Consider the following 17,299-nt stretch of genomic DNA (forward strand, 5'->3'; position numbering starts at 1 on the left):
TTTATATATTAATTCCATTATTTGTGGCAATTCTGCTACGTTTTCTTAGCGCAACTCGGTTTCTTCCAAAGTATCCAAAGTATCGGCATCAGTATCGGTACTGGCTAATTTGGTCCCGCCTTTACTCGATATCTGATCGATGCTACATTTCGCAGTATCGCCCAGCCCCTCCTATAACCCGGGATCCCAGTGTCGGCCTGGTGGGTGTGGATCGACAAGATTCCTGTGGACTCCACCCAGTTGCCCAGCTCTGTTCCGGGAAATGTTCTGGTCCAATACAGAACGACACACGGCCCGCGACTCACATTGAATCGATTCTATTTCCACACGACACGAAGGAAAAATAGTCAAGTTTCGAAATCCGTAGAAGAGCCGTCGAACCGTGGGACCAAACACTTGGTATGTCTAATCATGTTTTTCTGTTAAAATGTTAACTGCTGTGTTTTAAATGTGCCGTGTCGACATGCTGTGTTATTTTAGTGTTGCTCTTCTCGTCGTGTTTGTTTTGGAGCCTCTCTCCTAAAAGGAAAGACTTTTTGTGAGTTGACTTCACGGTGGGAAGCACAAGGACGAGTATTATGTTGGCAAAGGGTTTAACTTGGAGCAGCCTGGCTTTGTAGTTGTACAAATCCAGAACAAAACTAGATTATATAAGTGGAAAAAAAAGTGTGACTAAAAGACATTGTGACGTGTTTTATATGGAACGTGTTAACGTTTTATTAGTGTTGGTAATCTTCCGGGGTGCGTTCACGTGTGTCATTTTTGGTGGGGTTAAAACGAGCTCTGGTGCTTTGGCTCGGCTACTATGGTTCATTTAATCAAGTTAATTTACTTCCGGCAAATATGACCTTAACCAGGTTATGTATATCAACCAAAAATACGAGGTTAATTATAGAGAAGGAAAATTTGATCCAGAAAAAGTGATGTCGCATCACAAATGCCATTCAATCGAGGTGTATGATTATAGAGCTGCAATAGTTAATTGACGAATCGATAATTAATCGACAATTACTGCTAACGTTAGCATGCAAACACCTAGCATATGGCACTGTGTGTCTGCTTTAGTTCATATTCATGGAAATACTATTAAGCTCGTGTTGGCAATGTTAACATGCTAACACCTAGCGTCTACCTATGCATATGGATAAAATATGCTACTATGCTAATGTTACAATGTTAACATGCTAACACCTAGCATCTACCTATGCATATGGCTAAAATAGGCTACTATGCAAATGTTACAATGTTAGCATTCTAACACATAATATCATAGTTTTAGGTGTTTATACAAGTGTCTACCCATGAAAACGGCTAAAAATTCTACTTAGCTAGTCATAGCATTGCAAGAAAATGTTGTGGGGGAGCGAGGTCGTAGAGCAAATTTTGCATCACAAATGCCATTCAATCGAAGTGTATGATTATAGAGCTGCAATAGTTAATTCACGAATTGATAATCGACATTTAGTGCTAATGTTAACATGTTAGCATGCAAACACCTATAGCATATAGCCCTGTGTGTCTGCTTGAGTTCATATTCATGGAAATACTAGTAAGCTCGTGTTGGCAATGTTAACATGCTAACACCTAGCGTCTACCTATACATATGGCTAAAAAATGCTAATGTTACAATGTTAGCATTCTAACACCTCATATCATAATTTTAGGTGTTTATACAAGTGTATACCCATGAAAACGGCAAAAAATGCTACTTTGCTAGTCATAGCATCGCAAAAAAATGTTGTTGTGGGGGTGCAAGGTTGTCGAGCAAGTTTCGCATCACAAATGCCATTCAATCGAGTATGTATGATTATAGAGCTGCAATAGTTAATTGACGAATCGATAATTAATCGACAATTAGTGCTAATGTTAACATGTTGGCATGCAAACACCTAGCATATAGCGCTGTGTGTCTGGTTGAGTTCATATCATGGAAATAGTAGTAAGCTTGTGTTGGCAATGTTAACATGCTAACACCTAGCATCTACCTATGCATATGGCTAAAATATGCTACTATGTTAATGTTACAATGTTAGCATTCTAACACATAATATCATAGTTTTAGGTGTTTATACAAGTGTCTACCCATGAAAACGGCTAAAAATTCTACTTAGCTAGTCATAGCATCGCAAAAAAATGTTGTGGGGGTGCGAGGTCGTAGAGCAAATTTCGCATCACAAATGCCATTCAATCGAGGTGTATGACTATAGAGCTGCAATAGTTAATTAATCGACAATTAGTGCTAATGTTAACATGTTAGCATGTAAACACCTAGCATATAGCGCTATGTGTCTGGTTGAGTTCATATTCATGGAAATACTAGTAAGCTCATGTTGGCAATGTTAACATGCTAACACCTAGCGTCTACCTATACATATGGCTAAAAAATGCTAATGTTACAATGTTAGCATTCTAATATCATAATTTTATGTGTTTATACAAGTGTCTACCCATGAAAACGGCTAAAAATGCTACTTTGCTAGTCATAGCATCGAAAAAAAATGTTGTTGTGGGGGTGCAAGGTTGTCAAGCAAGTTTCGCATCATAAATGCCATTCAATCGAGTATGTATGATTATAGAGCTGCAATAGTTAATTCACGAATCGATAATTAATCGACAATTAGTGCTAATGTTAACATGTTAGCATGCAAACACCTCGCATATAGCGCTGTGTGTCTGCTTGAGTTCATATTCATGGAAATACTAGTGAGCTCGTGTTGGCAATGTTAACATGCTAACACATAACGTCTACGTATGCATATGGCTAAAATGCTACTGTGCTAATGTTACAATGTTAGCATTCTAACGCATAATATCATAGTTTTAGGTGTTTATACAAGTGTCAACCCATGAAAACGGCTAAAAATGCTACTTTGCTAGTCATAGCATCGCAAAAAAAAAAATAAAGACCAAAAGCAGTGCTACATTTAATATTGAAAAGATGGTAATTTAATTACAAAATAGCACACAGAACTGAGTAGATGGTCGGTATTTTGATGTAACACATTAACAGTGACTCAACTACACGATGACATAAAAAGCACAACACGGTGGCTGAATAGGCGAAATTAACATAACGAGCCAGTTACAGATTAGCAAGTTCACCAAGCTCCCGATCTCATTCCACAGCACTGAATGCATTGAATACATTGTAATCGGTGTTCTACTCTCCAGTTCCTATTGTTACACATAGAAGTATAATCCGCCAAGTCCAAGCCTACAGTACACTAACTCTCACCACCAGTTATTGATGATATTAGGCACCTTCTATAAAAGAAAGATTGCGATGGTGTCACCATTTTATTGATTTTATTGATTGTTATTAAGATTCCATGTACAGCACTACAAGCACTCATAATGTCCTAGCTAATTTTGTAATGTATTATTTTAATCATAGCGAACTGAATCGTAACTTGCAGGTGAGGTGGTGACGTGCAGCAACTTTCAACGTGACCTCACACGAGAAGCAGAAAGTTTCACTTCTGTCTTGGTGAGCATCTGGTAATCATTTAGATAAGATATTTAAAAAAAAAAAAAGAAGAAGAAGAAGCTGTACAAAAGAGTGCATCAAAACATGTTTTTTGGACTCGGGTGTACTCGCCTTATTCAAAATAGGGGCGTCACTGCTCCGTTTGTTATTTGTTTTTCTTTAATTGTGAAATGTAAATAATTATTCTTACTGATATTTTGACAAGTGAAATAATAGTATGCTGATATGAGGTACAGTGGTGTGAAAATGTTGAAATGCTTCCTTCCTAAGTTCTGTCATGCTTAAGTGATTGCAATCTATCAAATAATTTTAATGGTTAGTCAATGTCAACAAAACTGAACACAAAATATAGTTAATTAAATTATAATTATTAATTATAGTTAATTAAATGAAACCTTTTATTCATTCATTCATTCATTTTCTACCGCTTTTTCCTCACGAGGGTCGCGGGGGTGCTGGAGCCTATCCCAGCTGTCTTCAGAGTGAGAGGCGGGGTACACCCTGGACTGGTGGCCAGACAATCACAGGGCACATGTAGACAAACAACCACTCACACTCACATTCATACCTATGGACAATTTGAAGTCGCCAATTAACCTAGCTTAACCTAGTTTTTGGAATGTGGGAGGAAACCGGAGTACCCGGAGAAAACCCACACATGCACGGGGAGAACATGCAAACTCCACACAGAGATGGCCGAGGGTGGAATTGAACCCTGGTCTCCTAGCTGTGAGGTCTGTGTGCTAACCACTAGACCGCCGTGCCGCCCAAACCTTTTATTAAGGGACACAAAAATCCCAAACCTACATGGTCCTGTGTGGAAAAAGTAAAAACATAACATAACCGAGTCAAATTGAGATCCATTAGCCTGCAAAATGTTCTAAAGCTATTTCCAAAACTATGGGACTCCAGCAAACCACAACGAGAGACATTATTAGAAATGCCGAAAACATGGAACAGTGGTGAATATTCTCAACCAAAATAACCCAGAGAGCACAGCGATGACCCATCCAAGAGTGGGGTCACAAAAGACCCCACAACAACATCCAAAGAACTACAGGTATCTTTTTGCCTCAGTTAAGATCAGTGTTCATGAATCAACCATAACAATGACACTGCAAAAACGGCCTGCATGGCAGAATTCCAAGACCAAAACCACTGCTGAATAAAAAGAACATTAAGGCTCATCTCAATTTTACTAGAAAATATCTTGACCTTCGGGAAAATACTTTTGGAAGGTGTGTGTTCCATTACATATGGCCTAGAAGTAACGTTGCATTTCAGAAAAAGAACATGATAAACATAGTAAATATATGGTGGTGGGAGTGTAATGGTCTGGTGTTGTTTTGCTGCCTCCATTGATAAATGGAACCATGAATCCTACTGTCTACGCCAGGGGTCTCAAACATGCGGCACGCGGGCCAAATGTGGCCCGCAGGACACTAGTTTGAGGCCCCCCGCCTTGATATGAAAGTTTAATGTTAGTGCGGCCGGCGCAAGTTTGATATGGATGCTGTATGGTATCATGTACCCAGAAAAAATTATTACATTTGATTAATGTTCATGTTAAAGGTTAAATAACTGTTAATAGTTATCCTCCCTATCCGTGTGGAAGTGGTTAAGTTTTTGGCTATTTAAGTTTAAAGGAAATAACTTGAAGGCTACCGTTTAGGTCGCTAGCTCTCTAGTTTGCGAGTTAGCATGTGTCTCAAGACCCCTGCAGTTGCGCAATATGTTGTAAATAAAAAAAGAGTATAAATGTGACTATAGTCGTGTTTTGTGATGTCTACAGGGCTCTAATAATGCTTTGTTCATTTTAATCTGAAAAAAAAATAATTTGTCTACGCACCAACTACATGTGGTTTCTTAAGTTTTTATTATTTGGTGTTTTATTATTATTATTATATTTATTTATTTATTACTGATTGATTGATTTTCTTAATTCTTGATTTGTTTATTTATTTTTCATATTATTTTGTGTAGAAAAATAAAAAGTAAGATATTTGAGAACAGTGGAATGTTTTATCAGAGCTTTTCTTGTAGAAAATTAGAACCAAAGCGAAGTTTTTTTTTTATTTTTTGTTTTTAATAAATGCGTTTTTTTTTTTGTTTTTTGGGGGGAAAACCTGATGCGGCCCAGTCTCACACAGAGACTCCGAGCTCCATGCAGTAGACTATGTAGAATCTGAGTACAGCAGTGGGAAAACGGCACACCATTAGTGCAACAGTGCATTAGTGCTATTAGTGCAAGCAGAGTATTCCTTTCTTCCATCTTTGGCTGTGCTCCGCTCATGTAGACGTCGACCTTTATAACTACTGCTAACATTAATTACTCAAGTTGACGCTATGACAGTTATGGTTTACATGTGTTCCAGAACCTTCCTGTACGAGATTTTAGTGGACATTTCAGCCCACGGAAACTATTACTTGTGTCGCTAATCATCTAATGGAAGTTGTGTTAGTTGCCTGACAACAAGGCTAAAAGTAATCAAATATATTCATGCAAACTTGCCAGGCTGCTTCTGATAAAGCGTTAAACTGTTTAAACATTTAACACATGATAAAATACTATACACTAATATTTTTACTTAGCTTTTGCTTTGTTTTTTTTTTTTTTTAATCCCACATAAAAATCACAGGGAAGAGTTGTGCTGTCCACCTCCTTTTTTTTTTAAAAAAAGTGTTTGCTTAGTAAGGAGGAGGCAGTTTTTCCACTCTTGAGTGTTGTTATTTGCTGCTGGGGATGTGACGTCATGGCAACGCAAGGTGGGGCCAGCTGTTGAATTCCTTGACTGTGTATTTCCCTAAAGTCACAGTTAAAATAGCTCAGTGGTTATGTCGCTTTTTTTAGGGGAAATTTTGAACAGTAATGTTAAATAATTGAATGAGGGACATGTTTATGTAAGCATTGGTGGAAATAAGTATGTCGGAACAATTTGGAGTCATTTAATGATAACTAACGTTAGTAGCTAATCCAATCACATTTTATAAACAGAGTTTCCAAAGTGCTGCACAGATTAGTAAAATTAATTCATTCATTTTCTACCGCTTTTCCTCACAAGGGTCGCGGGGGGGTGCTGGAGCCTATCCCAGCTGTCTTCGGGCGAGAGGCGGGGTACGCCCTGGACTGGTCGCCAGCCAATCACAGGGCACATATAGACAAACAACCATTCACACTCACATTCTATGGACAATTTGGAGTCGCCAATTAACCTAGCATGTTTTTGGAATGTGGGAGGAAACCGGAGTACCCGGAGAAAACCCACGCATGCACGGGGAGAACATGCAAACTCCACACAGAGATGGCCGAGCGTGGAATTGAAAGTCTCAACCGCCGTGCCGCCCTGACTATTAAAATTAAAATTAAAAAAATTAAAATTTAAAAAATAATAAAATGAATAAAATGAATAAAATGAATAAAATGAATAAAATGAATAAAATGAATAAAATAAATAAAATAAAGTATAAAATAAAATAAAGTATAAAATAAATACATTCATTCATTCATTTTCTAACGCTTTTTCCTCACGCGGGGGTGCTGGAGCCTGTCCCAGCTGTCTTGGGGCGAGAGGCAGGGTACACCCTGGACTGGTCGCCAGCCAATCACAGGGCATAAAATACAATAAAATACAATAAATAAAGGTACAAATTGAATTTAATCCAAAACTAAAAGATCAAATAAGAAATAAAATAGTAAAATAGATATTAAAATATTAAAAACAAGAAACAAAGCAATAAAAGATTAAAAAGAAAGAACTAAAAGACACAGGACCATACGACTCACTCAGAGTTAGACGAGACTTAAAGGTACGAGACTTAAAGCTTTCGATGTTGGGGGGCCTTTTTTTACTTGGGAGGGGAGAGAGTTCCATAGCTTGGGGACAACAGAAAAGGCTCGGTCTCCCCTGGTCTTAAGTCTCATCTTGGGCACCACAAGTTGGAGCTTACATCAGTGACCTCGCTGGAGAGTAAATTTGGATGAGGTCCGAGATGTATTTGGGGGCCAGCCCATTCAACTAAACTTCGCCCAATTGCCATTTGTCATTTTCTTCTCATGTTAAATTATATCATATTCTCTCATCCTTTCAGCAAACATGTCCAGATCAGACTACCCTCCAGGGTACAATGACTCCCACGGCCCACTGTACACACCCCAGGGCGGGAATTACCCTCCGCCCCCTGCGTATGGCTTCCCAGCCTATGGTGGACCTCAGCCAGGGCAGCCTCCCGCTCCCTACCCGACAGGTCCAAACGCTCCTCTCTTCCCTGGCCAACCAGGAGGCTACCCTGCAGGTCCGTATCCAGGACAACCGAACCCTGCTGGACCTCCAGGTTCAGGCTACCCTAGTCAGCCCCCTATGCCTCCCATCATCCCGCCTACCATCCCGTCGGATGTTATGAGCTCTGGTAAGACAGTAGCTGCTTGGACAGTCAACGGTCTTATGTGTTACTTTGAATTGTTATGCTTTTGACGTAGATGATGATTTTGCTGCGAGAGGAAGCGACTGGGACAGTCTGAAGATTCGGCACGCCTTCATCAGAAAGGTAAAACTAACGACAAGTTGCATATAATGCACAATGAAATTATTTATCAAATTATATATGTAATCACTCCGTGCTTGCCCTGACCTTCCCACCTTCAAAAAACAATCAAAACCCACCTGTTTAAATCCGTTTTTAATGTGACCCGCCCCACTTTTAGCCTTGTTTTTAGCTCAGAATGAATGTGTTGATATTGTATTTTAATGCATTGTTTATTGTGTTTTTACTCAACTCTATTTTTTATTTATTTTTTCTTCACTGTAAAGCATCTTTGAGTACTCTGAAAAGCGCTATACAAATAAAATGTATTATTATTATTATTATTACCAGCAGTAAAATATGGTGGTGGTAGTGTGATGGTCTAGGGCTGTTTTGCTGCTTCAGGACCTGGAAAACTGTGATAAATAGTAGCATGAATTCTGCTGTAGGAGAATGTCTGGCCATCTGTTGGTGACCTTAAGCTGAAACCAACCTGGGCGGATGCGACTTATTCCCTTGAGTACTCTTAAAAGCATTACACAAATAAAATGTATTATTATTATTATTACCAACAGTAAAATATGGTGGTGGTAGTGTAATGGTCTAGGGCTGTTTTGCTGCTTCAGGACCTGGAAGACTTGCTGTGATAAATAGAGACGTCCCCCATTCTGTGTGTGTGTGTGGTTCAGGTCTATTTGATTTTGGCATCCCAGCTCCTGGTCACCACTGCCATCGTTGCCGTGTTCACCTTTGTGTGAGTATCCTTCACACTTGGTTTTGTCTCATTGTCGGCAAACTGTTTGAATGTGTTTATCTGTTTCTCACAGCCAACCTGTCAGATATTTTGTGCAGCGGAACCAAGCAGTCTACTGGGCGTCATAGTGAGTCGAAACACATCTTTTTAAAAATGGGAACAAAGTTGTGCATACTGGTTATGGTAATGGGTTTTATTTCATTTGAACATGCGTCAGATTACAATTGAATGCATCACATAATCAGTTCACAGTTCCACATGTCCAAAAGGAGTAGGAAGAAGCAAAGCTTATTAAATCCTACCCCTCTATCTGGTACTTTTACAATCAGTAACTGTTACATTTGTTCACTTCCTGCTTTCCTAATATAGTTTAGTTTACTTTAGGTTAGTTTGTTTTTTTTTTTGTTTTATTTGTTTTGTTTTGTTTTGTACCCCTCCATTTGGTACTTTTACAATCAGTAACTGTTACATTTGTTCACTTCCTGCTTTCCGAATATAATAAAGTTTATTTATTTACTTTATTTTATACATTTAAATTTTTTATATTATCAAATTATTATTTTATATTTTTACATTGTTTTTATATCATATTTCTTACATTTTAAAATTTAATTATTTATTTATTTTGTCACATACCAAAGTACGAGGTGATATGACCATCCAATGACATAATGAGTACCATAGTAAGTGTCAATATAGTGATATGTATAGCACATCATGACTGGTTCAAGACTCTTCATCCTTGTATTTAGCAAACATCAACTGCTTGTATTGTTTCTTGAATTGGCTCATCGTTGTGCATTGTTTGAGGGTCTTACTCAATCCATTCCATAGTTTGATTCCACATACTGAAATGCTATGGCTTTTTAACGTAGTCCTAGCATATAAGTGTTTTATTTAAATGTAGTTCTTCCCTGAGATCATATTTCTCCTCTCTTGTAGGAAAGTATTGGATGACATTTTTAGCTAATTGGTTATTTTTAGCCTTATGCATTATTTTAGCTGTTTGAAGATGAACTATATCAGCAAGTTGAAGTATTTGTGATTTTAAAAATAAGGAGTTAGTATGTTCTCTGTAGGCGGCATTATGAATTATCCTTATTGACCTTTTTTGCAGTACATTTATCGAGTGAAGATTGCTTTTATAGTTATTAGCCCATATTTCCACACAATAAGTAAGATATGGTAGAACCAGAGAGCAATAAAGAGTGTGGAGTGATTTTCTGATGGAGAACAATTTTTGCTTTGTTCAATATTGAAATATTTCTGGCCACCGTATGTTTTATATATTTGTAATATGAGGTTTCCAGCTCATATTTTCATCTATTGTGATCCCCAGAAATGAATTTTCCTTCACCCTTTCAATGTCTTCACCGTCTAATCTTTAACTTCATGGTTGATTGTTTTTAGCGCCGTGTACTTCATTACCCACCTTGTGCTGGTCTGCTGCAAGGGCCCACGGTAAGTGTGCCGCCAGAGTGTATTCATGCAGAAAATATTAATACTAACCTGCATTCTACTTCCTATTCCCACTCTTGTCTGTAGGAGGAAGTTTCCATGGAACTTGATATTGCTGCTTATCTTTGTAAGTTGGATAACTAATGCAAAATAGGACACATAATGGCAATTTTGTGAAACGTCAAACTGAAGGAGTGAAAGTTTCCATTTTCCGTGAAGGGCGTGATGAGTCAGCACAAAAGCCCTGAGTCACACACTGTTTGTTAGTGTTGTACGCATGTACGGACAATACGTAATCTGGTTCCACTAGTTACACTTGCGTAACTACTGTTGTGTGCATAGCCATATGCTGCTGTTATAAAGGCGCCTGGCATATTCTAAGACATTCTAATTAACTGTAAATGTAGAACATTTGGTTGTGTGACCGTATTTTGGGTAAATGAAACCAGGACACTTGGTATGCCTCCTCTGTATGGATAGAAAATTGTTACATATTACAAAATGTGATCTATAACCATTAAGACACATATTCAGATAGACTTCTCAGAGGTTACGCAAGGTTTAATTTTTTATTTATTTTTATTTTTTTATGTTGTCATTGTATATTTTTTCATTAGATTTTATTTTTAGATTTTATTAGATTATTTCAAAACAAAACATGTTTTTTAATTTATTGTATTTTTAGTAGATTTTATTTTTAGATTTTTTTTATTATTTAAAAACAAAACATGTTTTATTTATTTATTTTTATTTTGTATTTTTTATTAGATTATTTTTAGATTTTATTTTTAGATTTTATTAGATTATTTAAAAACAAAACATGTTTTATTTATTTATTTTTATTTTGTATTTTTTAATTAGATTTTATTTTTAGATTTTATTAGATTATTTAAAAACAAAACATGTTTTATTTATTTATTTTTGTATTTTTATTAGATTTTATTTTTAGATTTTATTAGATTATTTAAAAACAAAACATGTTTTATTTATTTATTTTTATTTTGTATTTTTTTAATTAGATTTTAATTTTAGATTTTATTAGATTATTTAAAAACAAAACATGTTTTATTTATTTATTTTTATTTTGTATTTTTATTAGATTTTATTAGATTATTTAAAAACAAAACATGTTTTATTTATTTATTTTTATTTTGTATTTTTATTAGATTTTATTAGATTTCATTTTTAGATTTTATTTTTACATTTTATTAGATTTAAAAACAAAACATGTTTTATTTATTTTTATTTTGTATTTTTTTTATTAGATTTTATTTTTAGATTTTATTAGATTATTTAAAAACAAAACATGTTTTTATTAATTTATTTTTATTTTGTCTTTTTAAATTAGATTTTATTTTTAGATTTTATTAGATTATTTAAAAACAAAACATGTTTTTATTTATTTTTATTTTGTATTTGTATTAGATTTTATTTTTAGATTTTATTAGATTATTTAAAAATAAAACATGTTTTATTTTTACAATTATTAAAAAAAATAAAACATGTTTTATTTTTAAATAATCTCGAGTGGTGAGCGCACAGGCCTCACAGCTAGGAGACCCGAGTTCAATTCCACTCTCACTGCTTTAACTCAATTTACCCTTTTTTTTTTTTACAGTTAACTGTTACATTTGTCCACTTCCTGCTTTCCTAACAAGTTTTTTAATTAAAAAAAATATATATATATATTATTTAGTTTTTTTCATTTTATTTATTTTTGTCACGTACCGAAGTACGAGGTGATATGACCATCCAATGACATAATGTTTTTTTTTTTTTTATATACAGACTCTGGCACTGTCTTACATGACTGGCTCCATATCCAGGTAAAAAAAAAAAAGTTTTATTTGATGTATCCAGACATTTTTCTTCCATAATTGTGTTCATTGTTGCTTTCAGTTACTACGATACAAAGGCAGTGTTTCTTGCTTTGGCCATCACAGCCGTGGTTTGCATCGCTGTCACGGTCTTCTGCTTCCAAACCAAGGTACTCGCTATTTCATTGTTTACTAGTCGTTTTCTAACATCTCTCTGTACATATTCTGATTTTTAAGGTGGACTTCACCAAGTGCCAGGGCTTCTTTTGCGTCCTCGGGATTGTCGTGTTTGTGACAGGCATCATTACAGTCATTGTGTTGTCTTTCAAATACGTGAGTTCCTTATTATTTTCCTAAGAATGCCGACTCCAAACAGGAATTTTGCCGTCAATTTTATGCCTGTTTTTTTTTTTTTTTTTTTTGTCTGGCAGATCTACTGGCTTCACATGCTTTACGCCGCCATAGGAGCCATCGCTTTTACTCTGGTGAGTATTTTAGTATTACAGTAAACCTCGGATATATCGGACTCGGATATATCGGAAATTCGCTCACAACGGACAGATAAAAAAGAACCAATTTTTCTGTAATGCATTTCCAATAAAAATTCATTCCGTATAACGGATTTCGCCTATTTCGGACAAAATCTCCAGTCCCGTTCCAATGCATTTCCATTAAATTTCCCTCGCATATATCGGATGGCCACATCGTGGCGCTCCGATTCGCCAAATCGTGACAGGCCGCTATACGACGTCATTTGCAGCGTTTGCAGCGTTGCCTGCGCGTCCAGGTACATTGGAAACATAGTCAAGGAAGTGCCTTTTTATAACGGATAAAATCCGATTTACGCATATACCGGATATAAATCCGATATATGCGTAAAACGGACATTTTCCGGTATACGCATATAACGGATTTCGCTTATATCGGACAAAACCAGTGGGAACAATTGAATCAGATATATCCGAGGTTTACTGTATCACATACTACAGTATTAATTGTCCCTGTACCCTAGAAACCGCCCATGAATGATACGGGAAAAGGCCGAAATGATACTGTGTCAAAGACCAGGGCAGTGATACTGATAAAATATAGAGTTTAACCATGTCCAATATCAGCCCCCGTAGCTGTCCACTATCGTGCCCGTGAAACAACCAATCAGAGAACAGCAGTGCTTAGTGCCTTGTGCTTCTCCAGTCACCAAAAAACCCAAACTTGATTAATGTAACTTTAATTGTCAGACATTGATAAGATAAGACTGTTGATAAAATATTATTGTTGAAATATTGTGTTTACACTGTTTAGATATAATACATGTAATAAACTGAACATTTTCTGGAAACAAAATGGTCTTTTGATTAAATAGTACATGATAATAAGCTCATGATTAAATAGTATGTGATAATAAAATCATCACATGGTTTGTCTGGTATCAGACCTTCGGTCTCGGGCTGATACTGGCACTTGGGGGAGGGGGGCATGATACCTGGCCTGATACCAGACAAACAATGTGATAACCTTTTAAGTATTTGATGGCTTATAAAATAAAGTTACATGAGTTTTCTTTCACGTTTTTGCAGTTCTTGGCGTACCACACGCAGCTCCTGATCGGAAACAGGAAGTATTCCATCAGTCCAGAGGAATACGTGTTCGCCGCGCTTTCCATATATGTCGACATTGTCCAGATCTTCCTTTTCCTGCTGCAGATTATCGGTTCTAGCAAATAAATCTCAAGCGGCATCGTCAACATCCAAGAACCATTCCATGCTGTAAAACCATTTTGCTTTATCTCCAGTCATAACTAGAATGTATTAGAAATAATTCTACACATCATGAATATTACTTAAGGGCTGAATTTAAGATTGTGTTATTGCATAAGACATTTCTATGCACTTTCTTATATATTTTACAATTATAAACCCACAATTACCACCCTGCTGGCCTGACGTCAAATATTCATATCTGCATGTAGATTGTAGTGCTTAACTTTGAAGTGCCTTTGTTAAATATTTTTGCTAGGCTACAACTTTTACGTACTAGTTTAGAGCGGTTTAGGGTTACGTGCATTATTTTCTGCTGTAGTATATGTTGCATAGATGTACTTTGGCCACAATCCGGCACTTCTAGGCATAATACAGTCTTGATAAAGGATGTCAAGGGTGTGAGCTCCCCCCACATTGACCTTGACTTAAAACAACACATCGGCAGTGTATGTGGGGGGGTGATGATTTGTAAATATGTTCTGTTTGAGGTTTCATATAATAAATATTTTTATTTGTAAGCTTTATGTGTATGTTGAAGGATTTTTTGTAAATTCAACACCTAGCTGAATAGTGGTTGTGTGTATATAATGGTAAGTATTTATATAGATGTACCTATAAAAATGGCTCATATGCTACTATGGTAATGTTAGAATGACAGTGCTAAGTGTTTATATATGTGTCTAAAAAAAAAAGCTAGTAATGCTAACACCTTGCACGATAGCGCAATGTACAGTAAAGGCTAAATGTCCTAAAGGAGTTTTGAATTTTAACTTTGGAACAGTCTGAATCGGTTGAGAAATGAGGACGCAGTAGTAGCTATTTTAATTTTTGGGGGGGGAAATTCAGGATTTTGGATAACCCCAAAAATTTGATCAGTTCTTCCATACACTATTTCTGACAATTCCTGATTTTTTTTTTAACCCAAACAGAAAAACTGTGCAATGCTAACACCTAGAATGACAGTGCTAAGTGTTTATATATGTGTCTACCCGTGAAAATAGCTTTAAAAAAAGCTAGTAATGCTAACACCTTGCATGATAGCGCATGTACAGGACAGGCTAAATGTCCTGAATGAGTTTTGAATTTTAACTTTGGAACAATCTGAATCGGTTGAGAAATTAGGACGCAGTAGTAGCTATTTTAATTTTTGGGGGGGAAAATTTAGGATTTTGGATAACCCCAAAAATTTGATCAGTTCTTCCATATACTATTTCTGACAATTCCTGATTTTTTTTTTTTCAAAATATTTTGAAGACAGGCAGAAAAACTGTGCTTGACGGCGGTAACCATGGACATGTGACAAAACGGACAGGAACAACGCTTGGTCACCCTAAATTTAGGCTGTACCCGTGTTGAGTAAGGCTAATTATTTTTGTTGAAGTGTGAACAGTTAAAAAAAACAAAAAAAAAGACACCCATTCACCAAATCACTTTCATTCAGTGCCTCTGAAATAGTGGCGTCAGCGTTGCCAGATGTCTTATACGCCTCTTTCCTGTTCTTTTGGGCTTGATTCTTTGTCAAATTGTTTGGAAATTTCCCACGTTTCCTGTTGTTTTGGGCTAGTTTTCATTGAGCTAGCTGTTTGTTTCACTCATGAGAACATGTCAATTGGAGAAACATGTCAATTGGTGACTTTGTCTCTGAACCTGGCAACATTTTCTCAAAAGCAACTAGTGCCAAATAGACCTGGTCTTCGGTGGCCAAATCTGGTTCTTGGGACTTAAAAGTGAAAGCACATATTAATGTGCAGTTTGTGTTCTCACTGAGAAATCCGTCCCACCTCAAAGCAGTCACCAGCCGCCTCTATAATATCCATGCATCCATTAAAATCATCCATATAAGATGGACCATGCGGGCATATGGAAATAACAGTTTTAGGTTATGTGTATTGTTGATTTAAGTGATGCATTAACTTGCTGTGGATGTGCGAGTTTGTTCTTTTTGACTTTTCATGTATAATACAAACAATTTTATTTGTAAGCCTTATCATATGTTGGAGGATTTTTGTGAATTCAAGTCATATAGCCTCCATTACATTGATATGACACATTAAATATTCAATACATCTCATTTAAACATGAGAATATTTGTCCTGATCCCTGCGTAAAAGGCTACTTTAATGTCCATTTTCTATCTTGGGAATCAGTCTTTTAACAAGCAAAGGGGTTACTGGTCAAGTTTGGCATTCTCCACAGCGCGCCGGTAACGGCTCCCTTCGTAGTTGCCCTCGTTCGATTTTTGCATCTTCTGTCGAATTTTCAGCTGCTTTAAACGGTTCTTGTCCACTTGCCTTTTTGTCAGCAAGAAGAGGATTATTCCACCGGGGAGGCCTATCATCCTGCATGAAGGAACAACAGAAATTGAGAATGTTTTCTAGTCAAAGTGGAATTACAGTTGAATAGCCACAGTGAGAATAAGTATAAAACTAACCATGCATAGCCGATCTTCATCATGGGATTCTTAGCCTTTTTAAGGGGCATGTACTCAGGACCTTCACTGTCCTCCTCCTCCTCAGCTCTATTATCCTTCTGGCTCCTCTGCTGCTGTTCCGTCCCGGAACTAAACATGGAGGCCGTCTGTACCCTCGTACATCTGTACAATTCTGGTGAAAGGTACCTCATATTGCCCACCCATCGACCAAGGAGTGCACCTGGTACCAGGCAACACAATGTAAATGTTACCCATACAAAGTAACGCATTTGTATCACAACAACACCAAACAAACATTAAATTCACTACAATTTATGAACTAGGAGACTGAATTAGTTGAGTTGTAGTGCTGGCATTTGAACGTAACATTAAATGTTTACCTTTGCAAGCCATTCTCAACGCTGACAAGTGCGCCGCCATGTTTGTTGTGTAATTTTGTCGGGCATGCGCAGTTACAGCGCTTAATAATAGTGACTGGTGACTCCTGCTGGACAATGTTGGTCATATCAGCTTCCGACGTAAATTGTAAATTACAATTATAATAATAATAATTATTATTATAATCTTTCCCACGGCATACCTGTCACCGATCCCGATTTAACCTGGAAATTCCCGTGGTTTGCACTTCTCTTTGAAATAGTTGCCCGTATTTTAACTTTAATGATGTTCTAGATTCTGATGTTCATGAACGCACCTTGCCGTTATTGGTGGATAAAGCGGAAGTTGTTGGAGACCGCGAGGGATGAGACGAATGTGCCGGCTGAACCTTCTTCCGGGTTGAAATTGAGCACCACAGTTGGCAATACAACTTTAAATGAGTGAGTAAATGTATCTAAAGTATTCTTTCTACTTTGACAATGTATAAACAATTTATAGACAAACAAAACCCTATAATGTCAACTACAATAAAAATATAACAGTAGCACTGAAATGAAACGAGCAACACCACTTTAGAAACAAAAAAATAAACGGATTTTTTTAATGGTTATATAAGATTAGGACTTATTAATTACACAAAACAGTTGATAACAGTTGGTATTTCATATTCTACAACTAATGGTGGAATGTTTG

At 36.5% G+C, this 17,299-nt stretch overlaps 2 protein-coding genes across 2 annotated transcripts; one reads left to right on the top strand and one right to left on the bottom strand.

The window, feature by feature from the left end:
- Positions 1-172: 172 nt before the first annotated feature.
- On the top strand, positions 173-14,321 carry tmbim1a (transmembrane BAX inhibitor motif containing 1a). The gene is made up of 12 exons (XM_058068480.1): positions 173-399; positions 7,577-7,894; positions 7,965-8,032; positions 8,698-8,762; positions 8,836-8,889; positions 10,173-10,223; positions 10,308-10,347; positions 12,009-12,046; positions 12,120-12,207; positions 12,275-12,370; positions 12,469-12,522; positions 13,615-14,321. The coding sequence occupies exons 2-12, from the start codon at positions 7,582-7,584 to the stop codon at positions 13,759-13,761; spliced, it is 1,014 nt and encodes a 337-aa protein (XP_057924463.1). The 5' UTR covers positions 173-399; positions 7,577-7,581; the 3' UTR covers positions 13,762-14,321.
- Positions 12,805-16,693, bottom strand: si:ch73-71c20.5 (DUF4748 domain-containing protein). Its single transcript, XM_058068481.1, has 3 exons — positions 16,609-16,693; positions 16,229-16,448; positions 12,805-16,136 (listed from the first exon to the last, which is right to left on the bottom strand). The coding sequence occupies exons 1-3, from the start codon at positions 16,646-16,648 to the stop codon at positions 15,965-15,967; spliced, it is 432 nt and encodes a 143-aa protein (XP_057924464.1). The 5' UTR covers positions 16,649-16,693; the 3' UTR covers positions 12,805-15,964.
- Positions 16,694-17,299: the final 606 nt, after the last annotated feature.

This window comes from Doryrhamphus excisus, chromosome 3, assembly GCF_030265055.1.
Source record: "Doryrhamphus excisus isolate RoL2022-K1 chromosome 3, RoL_Dexc_1.0, whole genome shotgun sequence".
Taxonomy (NCBI): Eukaryota; Metazoa; Chordata; class Actinopteri; order Syngnathiformes; family Syngnathidae; genus Doryrhamphus; species Doryrhamphus excisus.